A 20989-nucleotide genomic window follows, 5' to 3' on the forward strand; every position below is an offset into this window, starting at 1 on the left:
AAGGGAAGGTCTATCTCCCCACTTTTCAACCCGGGCTCCGGAATGGGGAATCCCCTTCCCTTCTCCACAAAGCAGGAAGCATCGTAAACAAAAGTGGCTCTGTCCTAGCTCCTTGGAAGGTTTTGGGCTGCCCGAGATCTGTCTGTCCCAAGGGGTGGATGGAGGAGACAAAATGAGAAGCTTCATGTTTGTTTTCTTTTTATTTAAAAAACTGACAAAAAATGAAACACCCTGGGGCCAGCAGCAGTCTGAGGCCTGGGGGATCACTGCGGACATTGCCAGACCCAAGGGGCTGCATGCGAGGAGTGGGCATCAGGCTGGCATCAGATCACATCATATGATTAGCCGGGGGAAGAGGTGATCTGTTAGACTGTAGTTCAACCCCTTCTCCTCAGGATTAGTAGACCTGATAATAATATTAATAATTATGGTATTTAAGTACTTACTATGTGCCAGGCAGTGTACTAAGTGCTAGGATGGGTATAAGCAAATCGGGTCGGACTCAGTCCCTGTCCCACCTGGAGCTCACAGTCTCGATCCTCATTCTACAGATGAGGTATCTGAGGTGCAGAGAGGTTAAGTGACTTGTCCATGGTCACACAGACAAGAGGTGGATCCTGGATTAAAACCCAAGATCTTCTGACTCCCAGGCTCGTGCTCTATCCACTAGACCATGCTGCTTCTCTAACAGGATGCCCATCCAAATGCCTCTTGTGCAAATAGCATCCCCGTCGCAGACCCTTATGAAGTATAAAACAAAGAATCCTAAATTCTCATAAAGGAGACATAGTAATAATAATAGCAATAGTAATAATTGTTTATTATTTATTAGACACTGTGTACCAAGCACAGTTCTAAGCACTAGAGTAAATAATATCTGTGGTATTTAAGCTCTTTTTATATGTTAAGCACTTTGTACTAAGAACTAGGGTAGTTACAAGATAATCAGGTTGGACATAGTCCCTGTTCCGCATGGGGCTCTCAGTCTAAGGAGAAGGAAGAACATGTATTTAGTCCCCATTTTATAGGTGAGGAAACTGAGGCCCAGAGAAATTAGTGTCTTGCCAAAGGTCATTCAGCGGGCAAGTGACCGAGCCAGGTTCAGAACACGTGTCCCCTGATTCCCAGGCCTGGTTTTCTACTTGGCTTCTATTAATATAAAAGTGTGTATATATATACAGTCGCCATAAAGTGAGTCAGAGGGTTGATGAGGGGTGTGTATATATAGTAATAAAAGTAAGTTATCGAATGTACGATTGAATACCAAATGTACAAAAGTACTCAGTGTGGATTGAGATGAAGTGCATAAATGAGGCTTCCACTGGTTAGGAGGCTTAGTGATACATTTAATCGAAAGGAAGGTGTTGGTTGGTGAGTGGGAGTGAAAGAGTGAAAGGGTCTGAAGGATAGGGTCGTGAAGGATAAATGGGAGGTGAGAAAATCTGCAGTCTGAGCAGGACCAACTGTGAGAAGGGTCTTGAGAGCCCATGGGAATCTTGAGACTTAAGATGGGGGGCTGGGCCCCTTAGAGGCCTGAGGAACAGGGAGACTTGGTTGAATTCCTGCTATGGAATTGTGAGTGGAGGCAGGGAGAATGAGAGTAGAGGTAGTGGCAATTTGCTTGAAATTAGATAAATAGACATTACTCCACGATTTGGACAATCAACCAGTGGTAATTATTGAGCACAGCCTTGTGCTAAGCACTTGGGAGTGTACAATACAAAAGAGTTAGTATGGTAGAGTTGGTTGGGATGGAGAGGAAGCAACAGAGGAGGAGGAGGACCTCAAAAGATCTATTGCCAAATATCCAGGTTCCTGAATTCTTTCTCCTGAAATCCCTTTGTTATCCATCTCTTCACTCTCAAAAAAGTTAAGGAGATGAAGCCCCTCCCAAGAATCCCTTTGGCTTCTGTGTACCCCCACCCAGCCATCCAGATCTCCATTCTAACATCTCTCTAGGGCCCAGGTATCAGAATCAGTGAAGCAGAAGGATTTTTGAGCTAAGTCTTGTTTTGTTAGGAAACCAGAGTTTAAGGGCTCTGACTCATCGAAAAAAACACCCTGCCTGGGTTTGCCAGTAAAGAATCAAGGCCTAGTGGAAAGTGCACCGGCCTGGGAGTCAGAGAGCCTACATCCTAATCCCTGATCTGGCACTTGTCTGCAGTGTGACCTTGGGCAAATCACTTACTTCTCTGTGCCTCAGTTACCTTGGCTGTATAATGGGAATTTAGACTATCAGCCCCGCGTGAGAGTACAGTGCTCTGCACAAAGTAAGCGCTCAATAAATACGATTGAATGAACGAGTGACAAGGACTGTGTCCAGCCCGATCATCTTATATCTACCCCAGCATTTAGTACAGTGCCGGACAGATAGTAAGTGCTTAACGAATGCCACTTAAGGAAATAAGGGAAAAAGCAGAAAAACAGTATTGATAAGAGCAGAGCAAGTTTGGTGCTATTCACTCATGGACAGGGAATGTGAGTGTTTATTATTGTACTGGACTTTCCCAAAAGCTGAGTACAGTGCTCTGCACACAGTGAGCTCTCGATAAATACGAATGAATGAATGCTCAGTAGAACAGTCCATTCACTCCTTTCTAAAAACTTGGTTGGATTTAGAACCTCGAAGGCTAAGTGAAGGGATGGAAATGGTGGTTTCCAGAAGAAAAATGTCCTGTTTTGGTTCTTGATAGGAAAGCCTCCCTCTTCTCCTATACCCAGCATCCCTAACTATCAAGGAAGGTAGACGGGAGGCCCTTTCAGGCCTTTAAAGCCTCTCCAGTCCAAGGAGCACCTCTCTTGAAATAGGCAGAGGCGGCAGGCAGGGGTGGGGCAATAGGTCTGAACTCCAGAGACGCAGGTCACACACCCCTCATCACCCCTCTGACTCACTTTATGGCGACTGGAGCGTCCCTTGCTACTGCAGTGACTCGGTGACTCCCGTGTGTAAAATGAGAATGAGCTGCTGCCCATTAGCCCGGCCGCCGCCACTGAGGGTTGGGAGTGGGTGGGGTTTATTTGGGGGCCGCTTTGAACCCATTGGATGAAAGGAGCTATTGAAGTACAAAGGAAGAATCAGAGCGGTGGAGTCGGTTGCTAAATTAAGACTTCCCCCATAGGGCCCTCTGTCTGTGGGATGTGGCATCTGTGAAAGAGTTTCAGGATGTGTCATCACCGACCAAACATTATCTTCAGAGAAGTGGGCATCAGACCTGCTATCCCCTGCCCAGGAGCCGGGTCCCCACCCAAACTGACTCCTTCGAGGGTTCCCAATCGATCAGTGATTTACTGAGTGCTTACTGTGTGCCGAGCACTGGGCTAGACAGGAGCCCAGAAAGCTGCTCCTGGGCTTTCTGCAGACAACCTCCTCCTGAAAGCAGACCTGATGGGCACCAACACTGAAGTCCTGGAGTTGACAGCCATGCCTGGCTGGAGACAGCGTGATGGGCATTGAGACCCTCCCCAGTCCTAATATGCCATGACGTATGCTTCTTCGCAGGTTGGAGGTATCACAGAAGCATGGGAGGTATAGTGGCAGAGCTGGGGGTGGGAGTTTTTCCAACAGGGTGGCGAATGGATCAACTCACAGACTTCATTCTGAAGATGGACCAGAAGCAGGAAACTGCCTTCTTGAACCTGTTCTCTATCTCTGGATAGAATGTGTTGATGGGCTATTCCTAGGAATAGCATGAGGGAGTGCTGGGTACCAGAAGTGTGTTAGAGTGGGGAATTCCTGGGATGGGTTAGGGAGAGGACACCAAGCCATCTGAGGGGCCTCTGTTGGTAATCAGCAAGCATTTTAGTCAAGCGGAAGGGGCAGAGTCAGCTTGAACTTTGACCGCTCATTCATTCACCCCGTGGTGTGGCCTGGATCTCTGGGGAGTCTAGGCTGTCTTGCTCCTGCCGACAGAACTCAAACTGCAGGTGCCCCCTGACTTCTGCCCTTACAGTAGAGTAGTAGGTTTGGGTTTGGTCACCCTACAGACTCCTCCAGTGACATCTGGGTACAAATTCTTTCTAATTCTCTGGACCAGCTCTGGGGGCTGGGATTCTCACTCTGCAGATCCAAGACCAGTCAGTCTTCCTGGTGTGGCCTTTCCCCATGGACCACTTCTTGTCCCTGATCTCTGCTGGTGCCATCTCAGTCCCTTCCCCCCATCTCTGCCCTTCTGCCCTCCTGTTCAGGTGCCACAACTTCACGTGATCCAAGCACCCTCCTCCCTCTAGCTCCTTGCCCAGGATCCACAGAGAACTCTGGACCAAGGGAAGGAGTTAATGGACATATATCCCAGGAGGATGGGGTGTACTATGCCTCAGAAATGAAGTTTATTGGCCAATAAATAAAGACTCTTGACAGCATCTCAGGAGACATGAGCAGCAGGGAATAGAAAAGACATGAACGGAGATGCTCCAACAGCAACCGTGGGCTGAAGGGGCAGGGGGGCAACTAGCGGGAGGCTAGGGTGGGGAAAAGCAGGAAGAAAACTGCATCTACGGAACTGATTCAGGCCCAATATGGGGTGGCCCGGGTGGAGAAAGGAACAGCCTGGGCCATGACTTTCCCATTTTCATCGCACTAGGCCAGGACGAGCTTTAACACCGAGGGGGAGCGCAGGGGCCGCAGGCAGAGCGGGAACTGGAGGGGCAGGGTTTGCAGGGTGTGCAGGCAGGAGGCGGAGCACAGGGGGTGCACATCGCTGGGGTGGCACAGGGATGGCAGGGCAGCCTGCGGGAAAAGATAGGTTAGACTGGGGATAACAGTGCATTAGAAGGATAAACATGGGTGTTGGGGAAATGAAACGAGAGGCAAAAAGAGGAAAACAAAGGTAAAAATTGGAAGGAGGAAGAGAGAGACAGAGGGATATTAAAAGAGGCACCGCGAGGGAGACAGAGAGAAGCAAAGGGACATTAAAAGGGGCAGGGAGACATTGAGAGAGGTATTAAAAGAGGTAGAGAGAGACTTTAAAAGAGACAAAACCATCAAGAGAGGCAGAAAGGCAGAGGCAGATGGAGACATCAAGAGAGTCTGAGAGATATCAAGAGAGAGGGAGACATTAAGAGGTAGAGAGACATCAGGAGAGGCAGAGAGATGGAAGCAGAGACATCTTTTAATGCCTCTTTTAAGACCACGAATGAGGAAGAGAGACATAGAGAAAGACAGTGAGATAGAAAATAATAATAATGTTGGTACTTGCTAAGCGCTTACTATGTGCAGAGCACTGTTCTAAGCGCTGGGGTATACAGGGTCATCAGGTTGTCCCACATGAGGCTCACAGTCTTCATCCCCATTTGACAGATGAGGTAACTGAGGCACAGAGAAGTGAAGTGACTTGCCCACAGTCACACAGCTGACAAGTGGCAGACCCGGGATTAGAAATGAGGAAGAGAGATAAAGAGATAGAGAATGAGCCAGAAAGACATTAAGAGACAAAGAATGTGGCAGAGAAAGACAAAGAGACAGAAATAGAGATATTACAGAAGAAATCATTTCCACATTCTAATGCCTTTGGTGTTCCCCTTGCCTTTTTGGCTCTTCCCAAGGGGATGGGAACCAGGGATCCTGGCAGAGAGAGCAGAGAAGGAATCTGAAATGCTGACGGATATGCATGTAAATGAGGCTGCCTCTGGAAAAAACTCACCAACTCTGCGGGCCTCCTAGAAAGTGTGGGGTTTGGGAAAACTCCACCCAGATACCACCTGTTGAATTCATGGCTGTTGATCCCCAAGGGGAGGGGGTACAGGCTGACGGCACTGGCAGAATACCTACTTGCAGTCCTCGCTCTCCAGCAGGCCCCGATAGGTAGAGATCTCGCTCTCCAGTCGGGCCTTCACATCCAGCAGCACCTGGTATTCCTGGTTCTGCCGCTCCAGGTCACAGCGGATCTCGGCCAGCTGGTCTTCCGTGTTGCTGATCAGGAACTGCATCTGGGCCAGCTCTGTGCTGTAGCGGGCTTCCGACTCTGCCAGCGAATTCTCCAGGCAGTTTCTCTGGATGGGAAAAGGAATAGAAATAGAAATAATAGAAGGAATAGAAAGAGGAATAGAAGAGCCATTATTAAAGGACCCATTATTCTGGCCTACCAGAGATTGGCGGAGTCAAACCTTCTCAACATGTTCCCAGCTTTGGAGCAAGCTACTTCCCAATTCTAGCCTCTGAAAACAATTGGCTTTAATTTCTAGATCATCCCTGGGTTGGAAAAATACTGTCTCTTCATCTCTTCAAACTTCGAACTTTCTCTGGCTCTGGCCTTTCCCCTTTGACCATTAGGCAATAATCAGAGAGGGGGCTCTGTCTGTCTGGGGACATCCAGCCACGTTGCTAGGACAAAATGACACCAAAGATATGAAACAACACACACCATCTTATGCTGTGCCTGTAGCTCGATCTCCAGCGCATTAACCGTTCGTCTCAGCTCCAGGATCTCCGACTGGCAGCACTGCAGCTCCTCCGAGCAGGACATCACCTGCATGCTCAGTCCTTCCGACTGGAAGATAGACAGGGCCCGGCCGGGTGGCAGGGAGGTGTCAGGCCGAGGAGGACCCTCCGGGAGGCACGAGGAATTTCTTACCGAACCCACTCACCTGGGCCGTGAACCACTGCTCCACGTCATTGCGGTTGGTCTCCACCATGGCCTCGTACTGACAGCGCATCTCCCCCAGCACCCGGTTCAGGTCCACGGGTGGTGCGGTGTCCAACTCGATTCGGAGTTTGTCTCCCAGCTGGCACTGCAGGTTGTGCACTTCCTGTGGAGATGTGGAAAGGTGAGAGAGCTACATTTCCACAGCAGCACTGCAGCAGCATCGCCTTCCTCCCCAGCCCATTCCAGCCAGAGGGAGGGTGCAACGGGAGTTTCTAAATGACTTGGAGAAGACAGCATCTCTCTATGAGGACAAGGAAGTTCCACACAAAAGCGGCAGATGCACATTCAAAATATCCTGATAGGTCACCATGAGCCACATTATTCCTGGAGATAGACGCCCCCAGCCCAGGCTGCTGCCTCCAGCAGGGACCCCAAAATACTTAGAAGAACTGTGTGCCAGTGAGACTAGATGCTCACCCTCTAAGTTAGGAATGACCCAAACAACACCCCTAAATCTCCCCTTTCCATATCTGACTCTTCCCCAAATGACCCAGCATGGACCATCCAACACCCTTAACTCTCCCCTCTCCGTGTTTGACTTACCCCACAGTAATCCAACCCAGATCATCCAACATTCCTGATTCTTCCCTCTTTATCACTGGCTCCCTCTCACAATGACCCAGAATATACCACTCATCTACACTTCTATCCAAACCATTTGGAATGTGCTGATACTGCACCTGAGTGCCCCCAAGGGCCTAGTCCTAAACCAAATACCCAGCTCTCCATTGGCCTTTTAAATCAATACAGCACAGCACAAGTCATGGGAGCTATCCAATGGAAACTCATCAAGGAAAACAGTCACTCTCCCAGAAGGGCATCAGATTTTCTAACTCTTACGGTTTCTCCATTCTGTGCCTCAGGGCACAGTCAACCACTACTTCCAAGGCCTGCGTCCTAGGTAGACAGTGAAGAAGGTTCCCACCTGTTCATGGTTCTTCTTGAGGCAGAGCAGCTCCTCCTTCAGTGACTCCACCTGGGCTTCCAGATCACTTTTGGCCAATGTCAAGTCATCCAGGATGCGGCGGAGGCCCCCTATGTCGGCCTCCACTAGCTGGCGAAGGGACAGCTCCGTCTCATACCTGCAGGCAGGGGAGATGGCTGGTGAGTTAACCAGGTAGAATCTTCAAAAGGCCTCTAAGGTCCCAGAGGGCCTAGCTCTCATTTCCTTTCTGCTTTGGGGTTTCCTCATCTTCCTGCTTTGTCTGCAAAGCCTACTGGTTTGTACGATGGGATGGGAACATGCTGAACCTTTTAGTTATTCCCTGACGTCAAGAGGAAGCCCACGTTTCATTGACTCCCTTGGCTCCCGGTGCAGAGATTGGACTCTGTGAGTCAGAGACCAAACTGGCCCCATTCTGTTTCCAAGTAATGCCCCCCCTCCCAGGCAGATGAGAGTGCCTGGCTTCCTGGCCACCCAGCAGGTGGGCCCTGTTCCAACCCCTGTGTGAGCTTGGGTACTGGCATCCCCCTCTTCTCACTAGGCATTGAAGGGGCATTAGCAGTATCAATCGACAGCCCTGACAAGTCTCCCCAGCAGCTTCTGGAAAAAGCCACAATTATGGCAGGAGTCTACTCATCCCTTCCCTCCCTGGGAATCACAGGTTTCCACTTCCTGAAGTGGGAACACTGGCAAGACATTCTAAGGAGAGAGGGAAGGAGTGGAGGCAGGGGGAATTGCTTTTCCTTCCCCTTTCCCCTCCCCCCACCGACCGTTTGTCCGTCACCTACTTGGTGCGGAAGTCGTCCGCAGCCAGCTTGGCATTGTCGATCTGCACCACCAGCCGTGCGTTCTCAGACTTGGTGCACAGGATCTGGGGGAGTGGAGGTCACACGTGAGATGGTTCTGAATGTCGGGCACAATACCCATGCTGCAGCTAAATGAAAATGGCTTTCTATCCCTCCCCAGGTTTGGACACCCGATCTGGCCTTCCAGGCAAAATGCCCGTGAGCCACCTCTCTAACAGGACTGGAGATCAGCTAGTAGAGCAATCCTCCAGGTATAATAATAATATTGGTATTTGTTAATTGCTTACTATGTGCAGAGCACTGTTCTAAGCGCTGGGGTAGATACAGGGTAATCAGGTTGTCCCACGTGAGGCTAACAGTCTTCATCCCCATTTTACAGATGAGGTAACAGGCACAGAGAAGTTAAGTGACTTGCCTACAGTCACACAGCTGACAAGTGGCAGAGCTGAGATTAGAACCCATGACTTCTGACTCCCAAGCCCGGGCTCCTTCCACTGGGCCATGCTGCTTCTCTAAGGTATAGGCCTCAAATGAGGCCTGGTTTTCCAGGGATGGTAGGGTGGGCAGAACAGTGTAGACACTGGGCTACCAAATGACTCCAGTAGATGTCAACAAGCATTACTTGCTCCTTAGGGAAGAAGCTCTCGTTCCTTGTCCTAAGACACTTCACTTGACATCCAATTCCTCCTCTTACTAATTCCCCTCCACAGGTGCACGGTGGGCTTCTGGCTCAGACGTGATCCCAGATAACTATCCCAAGAGATTCTCGCCCCGACGACCTGAAAACACTCTGCCCAGCACCCCCCAACCCATCCCTTTTCTTACTTGACCTTGCCCGCCTCCCAGTTCCTTCAGTTTTCAGAAAACAGTCAGAAATCATGCTCACTGTAGGACATTCACTTCCAAAGTTCCCCAAGAGAGCAGAAATCCCCAGTTTAACCCTTTTGGGTTCTCGACTCTTCAATATCACAAGCAGAAGTAGCTTCCCAGCTTCTTTCTCCCAGTTTGCCCCAAGAGCGCCCCAGAATGTTACCTTCTGCTGCAGCTCTTCTATGGTCCGGAATTGGCACTGATAGTCCGGGCACACAAAGGGGACTTGGCATTTGCTCCACTCACGGATCTTGGTCTCCAGCTCAGCATTCTCCTGCTCCAGCTGGCGCACCTTCTCCAGGTAGTTGGCCAGACGGTCATTCAGGAACTGCATGGTCTCCTTCTCGTGGCCATTCAGGATGCCCTCACAGAAATTTCCGCAGTTCCCAATGTTGGCGGGGATGTTGCAGGAGCCAGGCAAGGGGCAGGCGGCCCGGCAGCTGGCCGGCACGCAGAGACTGGGCCGGCCCAGCGGGGTCACGCCAACGCGGGGGCGGTTGACGTTGGCCAGGGCAGCGGTCAGGCACATGGAAGCAGCCCTGGCCTCTGAAAACCTGCCACTCCTGAGGGAGCCGGTGGTTCCAACGGTAGATCTGCAGCAGGGGGAGGCCATGGTAGGATGAGGAAAAGTTGCGGGTGGGGTGACGGCTGCCTTCTTTCAGGTCTGACCGATTCCTTCTCCCCCAGACCTTTATATACACCTTCCCAGTGGGTGTGGGAGCAAGAAACTGGGGCTTTCCTCGTGAATATTTATGTCAATTGTTAAACAATCACCCTATTAGTCAGTGATTTAGTTTCCTATAAAGAGTTAATTACTTCATAAAAGAGGTTTTGGTCCACACAGACCTCATTCCCCCAGCTGCAGCCTCCTTGAAACCAGCTCAGAATGGGTCTTCTTCAAAGACTTCCACCGGGCGGCCCCAACTCTATGCGTTGGCGGGCGTCGAGGGGCCGCGTCTCTGGAATGGGACTGAAAACACTTCCTCTGCTAATTGACCTCAGGTGGAGAGAGAGGGAGCAGGGGGCTTTTCATTGGATCCAGCATTGGTCCCTCCCCTCCTCAGCCCCCCCCCCCCCCGTATTTGTCATTTGCCCATTAGGGTGTGAAAATTCTGGAAGGTTGAAGGGTTGTCTGGTTGGGATCAGGGTTGTTAGAAAAAGAGAGAGAGAGAGAGAAAGAGAGATCTTGATAAGCTATGAGAGACCCAGTGAAAAGGAGTGAAAAAGAGAAGTCAGGTTTGAATTGAGTGGGATCGGGTGTCCCCAAATGGACAGAACAGCCATTCTTTGCGGGGGACTCGGCCCCTCAGTCCAAAAAGCCTAAAGTAGCCCAGAGCTCTTGCCTTCAGTTGGTGGCAGAGTGATCCTGTGGGTCCCTAGATATGACGACAATTCTAAGCAGCCCAGGAGCACAAAAGCCACCGTTGCTGCCAACGCCATGACCGTATCAGCTATGCCAGCTTACCTCAGGACTGTGTATGGTGGGAGAATCCAGCACAGTCGCAACTACGGGTTTCTGACTGCACCAGAAACTCCCCTCCACGCATGACCGTGGGAAGGAGCATAACAGCATCAGTGGAGGTCAGGGCCACTGGTCCAGGGCCAGGCCCCAATGCTGCCGCCAGGACCCCTGTCAGAAGGAATCGTGGCACAGCAGTAGAGGTAACCCCGGAAATCAGGTCTGGTTCAGCCCATCACAGCTACTACCATCTGAGGCTCTCTGAGGACTGAACGGCTCTGGTTTGGCGTTGGCAAGCTGGTAGTGTTTTCCTGGTGTTAGCAGCACCTCCTGGCCTCTCTTCGAGTCCTCTATTCCCCTCTCTCCTCTTTCCTCCCCATTATGCTCTTCCTTCTTCTCTCTTCTTCTCCTTCTTTTCATATCTCCTCTCTCCTCTTCATTCCCCCATCGCCCTGCCCCACTCTGACCTCACTCTCATCCTATCTATGACGCTCAGAATGACTTGGACCCCATTCTGGCACCCCCAGCTAAAGTCAGAGGGATTGTCCCACACACACCCAACCCCGTGGCAGGCGGGTCTCTCTTGTGCATGAGGTGTGATGTCAAATGTGTAAACCACCTTGCCTATGAAGTAGCCACCCTCAGAAAGAAAGGCCTGGCCCTTCTTTGGCCTTTCTTGGACAAAGACCAGTTTTGGAAACCTCAGTCTATGGCTCAACTCTGACCAAGCCAGACATTAGATCGCAAGCCATTTAAGGGCAGGGAATGCTTCTTTTACTTCTACTGCAGTCCCCCAAGTACCTTGTTCAGCCTACAGAATAAGCAACTAGCACTACTCAGTGTTCTGCATACAGTAGGCACCTAATACAGTTCTCTGCACACAGTAGGTGCCCAAAACAACACCCTGCACCCAGTGAACAGTATACACTGTTGGTAATAACAATGATGATTATAGATCAGAACCAGAACAGGCTGGATTGGATAGGGCCAGGGGTTTGCAACACAGGCTGGCTGCAAGCCCTTAGGAATTCATGTCCTAAGGGGATTGCTGGGGGCAGAAATTGCAAGATTCCTGAAGATGGTTTCAGGGACAGAGGGCAGGAACCATGGGAAGACTGGGGGTCTAGACAGGACTTGGGATTTGAGTTGAATAGGAAGCAGTGAAAGATGCTGAAACAGATTCAATCAAATCCGAAAAGGTTTGGGGATCCAAGACAGTACCCAATCCCTGGGGCTCTTACCCAGCCTTCACCCCAGCCTTCACCCTGGGGTCACTGCAGGGCAGCAGTGACTAATCATGATGTCTGCTACCAGGAGCGGCCTTCCTCTTTTCCAAGCCAGTTCACCTTTTGTCATGCCCCTCCTGCCTCTCACAGTGAGGAAGACTCTGCCCTCACTGGGCTTACCCAGGGTACATTGCTCCAAGACTTTGATCTCTCTAGGCCTTGTTTCATCTCTTTGAAATACATCTGTTTTGGAGGTCCAGAGCTTGGGTGACTTCCAGACTGAATTTGAATTTCCTTAATCTTCAAACACCCTCGGAGCATTCAAGGATTTATTGTCTTCTCCAGGGCCATGACCAGCAAGCGACCTCTCAGTCAGACTCCCAGTAAACCACTGGTAAGGGTAGTTACAGCAGCTCTTTGACGTTACTCAGCCAGGGAAGGTTCAGGCCCTATCTAGGTAGGGATCTTCCTTTTCTATGAGCTGTTGCTTCCTTGGGGTGGATAGTGGGATCCATTAACTAAGTTTAGGATCTAAGAAGAGGTGTTCAAAATGGCCACCAGTAATGCTGGGATCACCTAACCGTAGTCCTTGGGCAACCCCTGCCTCCCAGGTCTTTGTATAGCCATCTCTATGAGGAGAGGCTAGATCAGGTAGTGCCTACCCCAGTTAGTCAATCAGTGGCATTTACTGACTTTTTACCATATGCAGAGCATCTGGGAGAGCACAGTAATAACAGAGTTTATAGACACATTCGCTGCCCACAGGGAGCTTATAGTCTAGGCAGGGAGACAGGCACCAGAATAAATTAAGGATATTTACAGAAGTGCTGTGGGGACGAGGATGGGGTGAATAAAGAGTACAAATCCAAATGCAGAGTCAACACAGAAGGGAGAGAGCGAGATAGGGAAAGTGGGCTTAGTAGAAGAAGGCCTCTCAGAGGAGATATAATTTTGATAAAGCTTTGAACACGAGGAGAGGGATCATCTGACAGATATGAAGAGAGTTGAAGTTTCAGGTCTGAGGGAGGATATGGGCAATACCATTACCAGCTCCCTGACACCAGAGCAGAAGATATTTGGCACTTAAAAGAGCCTAGAATGGGCTTTGGGGAGAGGGCAAACCTGGTATGTCCAGAGGTAAATTTATGGCCGGGGCGGGTGGGTGATTTCTAAGGAGATACCATTTATTGTGTGCTTATTGTATGCAAAGCACTGTACAAAGCGCTTAGGAGTACAATACAACAACAGGGAACTCTGGTTACAGGGAGCAGACCGGGGATAACAGGTCCCAGTGACCTTAGTATTACTGAGGTTAAATGGCAGAACAACCATACCAATAAGTATTTCTGGGCTTTCTGCCCACCCTGGTCCACCCCACTCCCCAAAATGGATCTAAGGAGGATCAGAGTGTCCTGGGGCACTGGGAACTGGGAGAAGGCAAGGGAACCGAGACCCTTTTCCAACCCCAACACTAGGCAAGCAATTTGCAGCCCAAGAAGGAAGGCTTCTGCCCTTGGGTGTCCTGGAGAGACCACCCCAAGCTGTGACAGCCCTCATCCACTTCTCTAAGACAGCTTCCTTTGGCCACGGGCACTGTGGACTCCCACCCAAACAACTGCACCGGGCAAGGCCTCATGATCCCAGTAGCCCAGATTCACTCTTGGGTAGCAAGCCCTAACTGCTGGGCACTGGGTGAGAGCTAAGGAAGAAACCCAGGAGAGACTGAGCCAGTTCAACACTGGCTATGGTTTTAGGGTGTGATGGTATTTGTTAAGTGCTTACTATGTGCCAGGCACTGTACTAATCACTGGGGTAGATACAAGGTTATCGGGTTGGACACAGTCCTTGTCCCACATAGGGCTCAGAGTCTTAATGCCTATTTTACAGCTAAGGGAACTAAGGCACAGAGAAATTAAGTGTCTTACGCAAGGTCACATAGCAGACAAGTGGCAGATCTGGGATTAGAACCCATGACCTTCTGACTCCCAGGCCCATGCTCTATCTACTAGGCCATGCCGTTTCTATTTTTGAGTGCCTAATGGCAAATCAAAATTGGCTTGACTCCAAACAAAAGGATCTCGGGCAGGGAATGTGTCTACCAACTCTGCTGTGTTGTTCTTTCCCAAACGCCTTAGTACAGTGCTCTGTGCACAATAAGCACTCAATAAATACCACTGATGATGAAGACCAATGTCCCACCCCAGAGGCCTTTCAAGAAAGGACACACGGAGCCAAACTGGATACTTTAGTATTCATCTGCTTGGGGTCAGGGCTTTGAACCGAACGACCTCTAAAGGTTCCCTCCAGATCTAGATGTCAAGGATTCTAAGACTGTCAGCTTAAGGGCCTACCTCATCTGCCGAGTGATTAGTAAGAATGTCGAGAAGTCAGTGAGATGAGGCAAGGTGAAAGATCAAAAATCCTCTTTTATTTTTCCTGCCCCTTTGGTCCCCATGCAGCAGGACAGAGCCAGATTATTTGAAGGACCCGACACAGCTGGGGAAGGTTCCAGAAGTCCAGTGCTTTAACCTCTTTACCCACCCCCACGCATCTTTATTTCTTCTCCCCATCTTCAATATTCCACTCCCCATCCTCCATACTGTCCTGAGTGCTCCCCTTTCTCCCCACCTCACCCCTCAATCTTCAGTGCTCTACCTCATCTTCATTGCTCTCTCCGGCCTTGAGTGTTTCCATCTCTCTCCCACTCACCCCTCAAACCTCAGTGCTCTACCTCATTTTCTGTGCTCTATCTTATCTCCCCAACTTACCCCCGATTCCTCAGTGTTCTACCTCATCTTCAGTGCTCTATCCTGTTCTGAGGGTTCCCCTCTCTCTCCATGTTCTACCCCCATTCTCAGTCCTCTACCCCTGTCCTCAGTATACTCCCCTGTCTCTCCCTTCTGCCTTAGTACTCAATGTTTCCCTTCCACTGAAGGGAAAAGCCACCATTTTCTTTGCAAACTAGACTGCATCCTGAGATCATATCTTCATGCCTGGGGCGGGCTCTCCTCTCAGAGTCCAGGAGGTGGCAGTGAACTGTCTCCTCTTGGCTTCATTTCCTTGAAACAGTCATTAGGAACTGGAGGACAGGTGGGGTCCGTGTCAGAGCTGGGCAGGGTTGGCGCGGTCAGGAAGATAATCTGCTGTTGCTGTGGAATCAGTCGCTTGGTTGAGAAAGCTCCAACCTTGCAGGTGAAGGAGCTACATGAACTAAAAGAAAGCTCTGAGGAGCTGCTTGAGGTAGGAGAAGCAGAAACTATAGGTTGTACTTCTGGGCACTGAGGCCTGCCTCTCTGCTTCAGGCCAAAGCTCTCTGCCTGGCCTAAACCCTGGCAACCAGTGTTGCACGATTGGATTCCAGAACTCCTTGCACTAAACCAAGACTCGGGCTCTAGGTGAAGCCTAGAACAGGAGCAGACAGTCTAGAAGGCTTTGACAGTGAGAAGGACGGAATAGGAAGGGAGCAGGGAGGCTCCCAGTTGGCTTTGAGCAGATAAAGTCCCGAACCCGACTTAGCCTGGAGAACAGGAGGTAAAATTCCCCTGAAAACACCTGCTACCCCAGGTTCGCTTTGCTCAAAGGGCTCTGAGGCAGGTACGTGGTGCCAGGGAGAGGATGTCCCTCAGGGGCCCACCCAGGACAGGTCCTCTGAACATCTGCACCTGGCTGTGTTTTGTAATACTGATGCAGATCAGGCAGTATGGGGCAGGGCCAGGTCTGTGGCTGTCTGCACAAAGAGACTCCAGCTGTTAGTTAACTGAGCACCCAGTCAGTGAATTTTATTTATTAAGCACTTACTGGGTGCAGAGCTCTGTATTAAACACTCGGAAGAGTACAATATACTGACATAACAAACACATTCCCTGCCCAGGCCCCTTGTTCCCCAGAAGATCAGTTTCTTCTGCTTAATCGGACCTCCTTTAGTCCTGAAAGACTATTCCAGATCCCTTTGGTGCCAGGAGACAGCCTTCTGTTTTGAGCCCAAAAATGTCTGTCAAAGCAGAGGGGCCCTGGAACTGCGGGGACGGGACATTTTCATAACAGTCTAAACAATACTGAATTGAGTCGGATTCTGGCACCCAAGGGGTTTGGCGGGAGGAGTGATAAGGGCAAGAGGAGTAAAGGAGATGCAGCCTGCACCATCTCCAACTGTTCTCCACCCACCAAGGGCCAATCTTTCAAATATCTAATTCAAGGTGTTGGCCCCTGCCCCTCCTCACCGTCTCATCCCCCAAGCTGGCTGAAGACGTGTCTCCTTTTGCTCATTTGGAACCTGCACTCCGGAAGCTTGCTTCCCCCCATCTGGCACTGTGGGATTTGGTGAACAATTCTGTGTTCTCCCTGTCCACACCCTTTGTGGTATTTTAGGCTCGTCAGTGTGTATCATCCCTGAGATCTTAAACCAAGTCCCTGGAGGCGGTTGGAGGAATGATGCAGCCGCAGGAAGCTCAGTCTATTAGGTGGGGCTCAGCATCACCAGTAACTTGACAGACTGGGTGGCCCAGCTCCCGGACAAATGAATTGAGAGTCAGTCAGATGCTCCTGAATGTCTCTGCACCATTCCCTACATGTTCCCTTTTAGATCCCATCAGACCTAGACTGGACCCAGCCGCCAACAATCCGGACTTGGCACCCTTGCACCCTTTCGGAAGGGGGGCCTTGTTGAAGTTGGGCTTGAGAGCCGACTAGGGTGGAGCTGGGTAGAAGATGGAGTCCACTAGATTAGACACTCTGAGGACTTCCACTATTCTCTCAGATCAAATGCCAGAAGAAATCTGGAGCGTGGAGCCATCGCAGAGACAGCTCGGGCCCATTGTGCAGGGGCTGGAAGAGGGGAAGAGCGTCTTCTACAATCCTCTTCTCAGCCTCCCTACAGGTCCTCTGCCAGCCCAAACCCTCCCACAGTCATAGCAAAATCCACAAAAGCGCACAAACAGGTTCACTGTGCTGCAGAAATTGAGTTTATTTGCCAGTTAACAAAGAAGCTTTAAGCATCTCAAAAGGAAACTGAAGCAGCAGCATGGCTGAAAAGCCCACAAGAGACTCCTTGGGAGCGGAAGCGAACACTGAAATGGTAAGAAGGTGCACAATCTCAAAGAAATAAGGCAGCGGGGAAGGCCGGAAGCACCCTGCGAAGCATCTGCTTTCTCTTCTTGCAGGCCATCCCGTCCAGGCGTTGAAGGCTTGGAAGAGCTGGGATGTTCCTATCAGACATTCAGCATCGGCCATGGAGGCCAGAGCCTCCAAATGCCTTCTTCACGGCCTGGATCTTAGAACCGGACAGATGTACTGCCTCCGCAGGCCGGGCGGGGGCCACAGGGCGGGCGGGGGGCCCCTCCTGGGCGGGGGCCACAGGGTGTGCCTGGTGGAGGGCCACAGGAGGCAGGAGTAGAGCACGGATTGCAGGGAAGTCTGGAAGAGAAAGACCACTGGGCATGAACAAGCGGCCCTGCAGGCATCTGGACATGGAAAGGGATGAAAAGAACTATGTCGGACCTGGCCCTGAAGAGGATAGAGAAGGCCAGACCAGAACATGCCAACAAACTGCTGGCAACAGGGTAGCCCTTCACTGAAGCAGCCTGGCCCAGTGGATAGAGCCTGGGCCTGGGAGTCAGAATGTCAGGGGTTCTATTCCCGGCTCCGCCACTTATCTGATGTGTGACCTTGAGCATGTCACTTCACTGTGCCTCAGTTACCTCATCCGTAAAATGGGGATTAAGACTGTGAGCCCCATTTGGGACTGGGACTGTGCCCAACTTGATTTGTTTGTATCCACCCCAGCACTCAGTACAGTGCTGGCACATTGTGAGTGCTTAACAAATCCCACTATCATTATTACCATTATTACCTAAGCCAGCTCTTCCCCGCCGGAGCCCAAGTGAAAGATCAGCTATGAAGAAGGAACTATCACCGGCGACAGGGGAGCTGTTAAACCCATCACCATTGGGCTAGAAGAGAAACTTCCTCAAAAATTGAATGTTTCCTCCTTGAATCTCCATCTATATCACGTCCCTTGAGGGCAGAAAGACATCCACATCCAAGCATCTAATTTATCGAAGAGAAACTTGGCTAGGTTAGAGGATGGCTTCGGAGCTGCTCTCTTGATATCTGTTCCAGGGTGGACCCCATGCTAAGGGCTATGGCCAGTGACTAGAAAGTTCAAGACATGGCTTTGCCTGAGCTCGCCAGCACCGTACTCACTTGCAGTCCTCGCTCTCCAGCAGATTGCGGTAGGTGGCAATCTCCCCCTCCAGCCGGGCCTTGACATCCAGCAACACCTGGTACTCCTGGTTCTGTCGTTCCAGGTCACAGCGGATCTCAGCCAGCTGGTCTTCCGTGTTGCTGATCAGGAACTGCATCTGGGCCAGCTCCGTACTGTAGCGGGTCTCTGACTCCGCCAGCGAGTTCTCCAGGCAATCTCTCTGGAAGGTATAATGGATGCATAAATGCCTGGGGACTCAAGTGTCCCCCAGTTCTGGCCAGCACAAACGCAAAAGGATATTTTGTGTCCATTCCTATGGCGTGGGTGTCCCTCTCCAATGCGGCTGAGTAGATCGGAAATCCTGAGATTAACTCCTGGAGAAATCCATACAAGTCTCTGGTTGTGGGGATGGACTACCAACATGGATATGGTCGCAGAAGGCCGAACTCTGAGTATGGTGCCCCACATCGAGTGGGCGTGCAATACATGTGACTACCATCTGTTACTCTGACCTACCATCTTGTGCTGTGCCTGACGTTCGATCTCCAGTGCGTTGACGGCGCATTTCAGCTCCAGGATCTCCGACTGGCAGCACTGCAGCTCCTCCGAGCAGGACATCACTTGCATGCTCAGCCCCTCCGACTAGAAGACACACAGGGCCCGGCCGGGTGGCAGGGAGGTGTCAGGCCGGGGAGGACCTCCGGGAGGCACGGGGAATTTCTTACCGAACCCACTCACCTGGGCCGTGAACCACTGCTCCACATCATTGCGGTTGGTCTCCACCATGGCCTCGTACTGGCAGCGCATCTCCCCCAGTACCCGGTTCAGGTCCACGGGTGGCGCAGTGTCCAGCTCGATTCGGAGTTTGTCTCCCAGCTGGCACTGCAGGTTGTGTACCTCCTGCAGAGATGCGGAAGGGTGAGAGAGACACCTTCCCACAGCAGCAACCAAAGCATCCACTACAGTCACATCTCCTACCCTCCCCTGCGCAGGACATCCAGAGAAATGATACAATGGGAGCTTCCACAAGCCACCAACGCATCTCTGAAGGATTCAGGAAGCACCCCCTTCAGAAGATGGGGGGAATGGTCGGTCATAGGTTACGGTGGTCCGGATCTCTCCTATCCTGCCCGAATCTCCCCACCATGATCGGAGGCTTCCCTCCATCCAGTAGCCCCAGTTCCGGTGTGGACAGACCTGCTCGTGGTTGGTCTTGAGGGAAAGCTGCTCCTCCTTCAGGGACTCGAGCTGAGCTTCCAGGTCACACTTGGCCAGCGTGGTCCCATCCAAGATCCTGTGCATGCCGCTCATGTCGGCCTCCACCAGCTTGCGGAGGGCCAGCTCGCTCTCGTGCCTGAAACACACGGTGGGCAGTGAGGAGAACGGGACAACAGGGACCCCAGGAAACCTGTGCAGAAACGGAGCTCACTCCACTCCCAGGAAGAACAGCCCACAGAAGTGAACTATGCCCTCAGCTGCTCCCCGATGGGCATCGAGGCCATCTCCAGGGACAGGGAGTTGGGCAGTTCACTTACTTTGTTCTGAAGTCATCAGCCGCCAGCTTGGCATTATCGACCTGAACGATCAGCCTGGCACTCTCAGCCTTGTTGCAAAGGATCTGGGGAGACACAGCGAGACTTTCGGTTGCCCAAAAGATATTTTCCCTCCACCGTTTCTCCGGTTTCTAAACCTCCCTCGCCACCATGCCTGCCAAGCTCCTCTGTGAGCTCTCAACCCAAACTCTTTCCACGCGGCCCGCAACCCAACACCACCTTCTGCTGCAGCTCCTCGACAGTCCGGAAATAGGACTGGTAGTTGGGGCATACAAAGGGGACTTGGCATTTGCTCCACTCGCGGATCTTGGCTTCCAGCTCGGCATTCTCCCGCTCCAGCTGGCGAACTTTCTCCAGGTAGTTGGCCAGACGGTCATTCAGGAACTGCATGGTCTCCTTCTCGTGGCCATTCAGGATGCCCTCGCCATAATTCCCACAGTTCCCGATGTTGGCGGGGATGTTGCAGGAGCCGGGCAAGGGGCAGGCGGCCCGGCAGCTGGCCGGCACGCAGAGACTGGGCCGGCCCAGCGGGGTCACGCCAACGCGGGGGCGGTTGACGTTGGCCAGGGCGGCAGTCAGGCACATGGAGGCAGCCTTGACTCCAGCCCCAGGTCGGCCCCCGACATCGATAGAAGAGATGTTGATGCCCCCTGGCAGCCTGCCGCTGCCCTTCAGAGAGCTCAAGGAGCCGGAGGTGCGGATGCAGCTGGAAGTCATGATCTCAGGAGAAGGAGATGGAGAGAGTTTCAGTTTAGCTGGGAAGGCCAGGCCACCGAAGTCTGAAATCTCCCCTTCCTCGGGCGCCTTTTATACCCAGGCCAGATGGGCGTGCTCTCCCTTGAATGACCTCTTTTCCCCTCCAGCTTCGGACCATGGCTGGACCATCAACCCATTAATCAGGTTTGGAGTTCAGATTCAGAGTTCACTCACCTCATGAAAGAGATTTTTAATCACCGCAGGCTCCACGCTCCTTCCCTTTGTTGCGGGACCCAAGTTTCATATGACTTCTTCAAAAGAGTCCCAATCTCATCCACGCCAAAGTCCCTCATGCAGGCCTGAGAGTTTTGCCTCTCATATGGCCCTACAGGGGTTGGGAAAGAGAGGACCCCATTCTGCGGGAAAGGACCCCTTGAATCGTAGATTAGTAATGGTATTGCCTGGGTAAAATGCACTGTACTTCTACACACTGGGAAAAATACAACAGAAACACTAGACATGTTCCCTGAGCACAAGAAGTTTATAGTCTAACAGCTGGGCCTTGGAAGCCTCTGAAAAAATGTTCCCAAAAA

The 20989-nt window shown here is 51.4% G+C and overlaps 2 protein-coding genes across 2 annotated transcripts; both read right to left on the reverse strand.

Annotated features, from left to right (window-relative positions):
* Window positions 1-5599: 5599 nt before the first annotated feature.
* LOC100088880 (keratin, type I cuticular Ha7-like) lies at window positions 5600-9873 on the reverse strand. Its single transcript, XM_001518390.3, has 6 exons — window positions 9424-9873; window positions 8373-8455; window positions 7567-7723; window positions 6583-6744; window positions 6360-6485; window positions 5600-5988 (listed from the first exon to the last, which is right to left on the reverse strand). The coding sequence occupies exons 1-6, from the start codon at window positions 9871-9873 to the stop codon at window positions 5764-5766; spliced, it is 1203 nt and encodes a 400-aa protein (XP_001518440.2). The 3' UTR covers window positions 5600-5763.
* Window positions 9874-16907: 7034 nt separating this feature from the next.
* Window positions 16908-20417, reverse strand: LOC100088890 (keratin, type I cuticular Ha7). The gene is made up of 8 exons (XM_001518395.3): window positions 19920-20417; window positions 19683-19765; window positions 19345-19501; window positions 18886-19047; window positions 18664-18789; window positions 18147-18367; window positions 17236-17357; window positions 16908-17011 (listed from the first exon to the last, which is right to left on the reverse strand). The coding sequence occupies exons 1-8, from the start codon at window positions 20415-20417 to the stop codon at window positions 16908-16910; spliced, it is 1473 nt and encodes a 490-aa protein (XP_001518445.2).
* Between the last annotated feature and the right edge of the window lie 572 nt (window positions 20418-20989).

The sequence above is a fragment of the Ornithorhynchus anatinus genome, chromosome 11 (assembly GCF_004115215.2).
Source record: "Ornithorhynchus anatinus isolate Pmale09 chromosome 11, mOrnAna1.pri.v4, whole genome shotgun sequence".
In the NCBI taxonomy this organism is placed as follows: Eukaryota; Metazoa; Chordata; class Mammalia; order Monotremata; family Ornithorhynchidae; genus Ornithorhynchus; species Ornithorhynchus anatinus.

What these genes read in the sequence shown, in the direction of transcription:
- LOC100088880 (XM_001518390.3), bottom strand. Translation starts at nt 9,873, where the DNA reads ATGGCCTCCCCCTGCTGCAGATCTACCGTTGGAACCACCGGCTCCCTC. An exon ending in TAGAAGAGCTGCAGCAGAAG is followed by an intron (nt 8,456 to 9,423) that starts GTAACATTCTGG and finishes CCACTCCCCCAG; the next exon opens with ATCCTGTGCACCAAGTCTGA. An exon ending in TACAGGCACAGCATAAGATG is followed by an intron (nt 5,989 to 6,359) that starts GTGTGTGTTGTT and finishes TTTCCCATCCAG; the next exon opens with AGAAACTGCCTGGAGAATTC.
- LOC100088890 (XM_001518395.3), bottom strand. Translation starts at nt 20,417, where the DNA reads ATGACTTCCAGCTGCATCCGCACCTCCGGCTCCTTGAGCTCTCTGAAG. An exon ending in TCGAGGAGCTGCAGCAGAAG is followed by an intron (nt 19,766 to 19,919) that starts GTGGTGTTGGGT and finishes GTGTCTCCCCAG; the next exon opens with ATCCTTTGCAACAAGGCTGA. An exon ending in TCAAGACCAACCACGAGCAG is followed by an intron (nt 19,048 to 19,344) that starts GTCTGTCCACAC and finishes GCATCTCTGCAG; the next exon opens with GAGGTACACAACCTGCAGTG.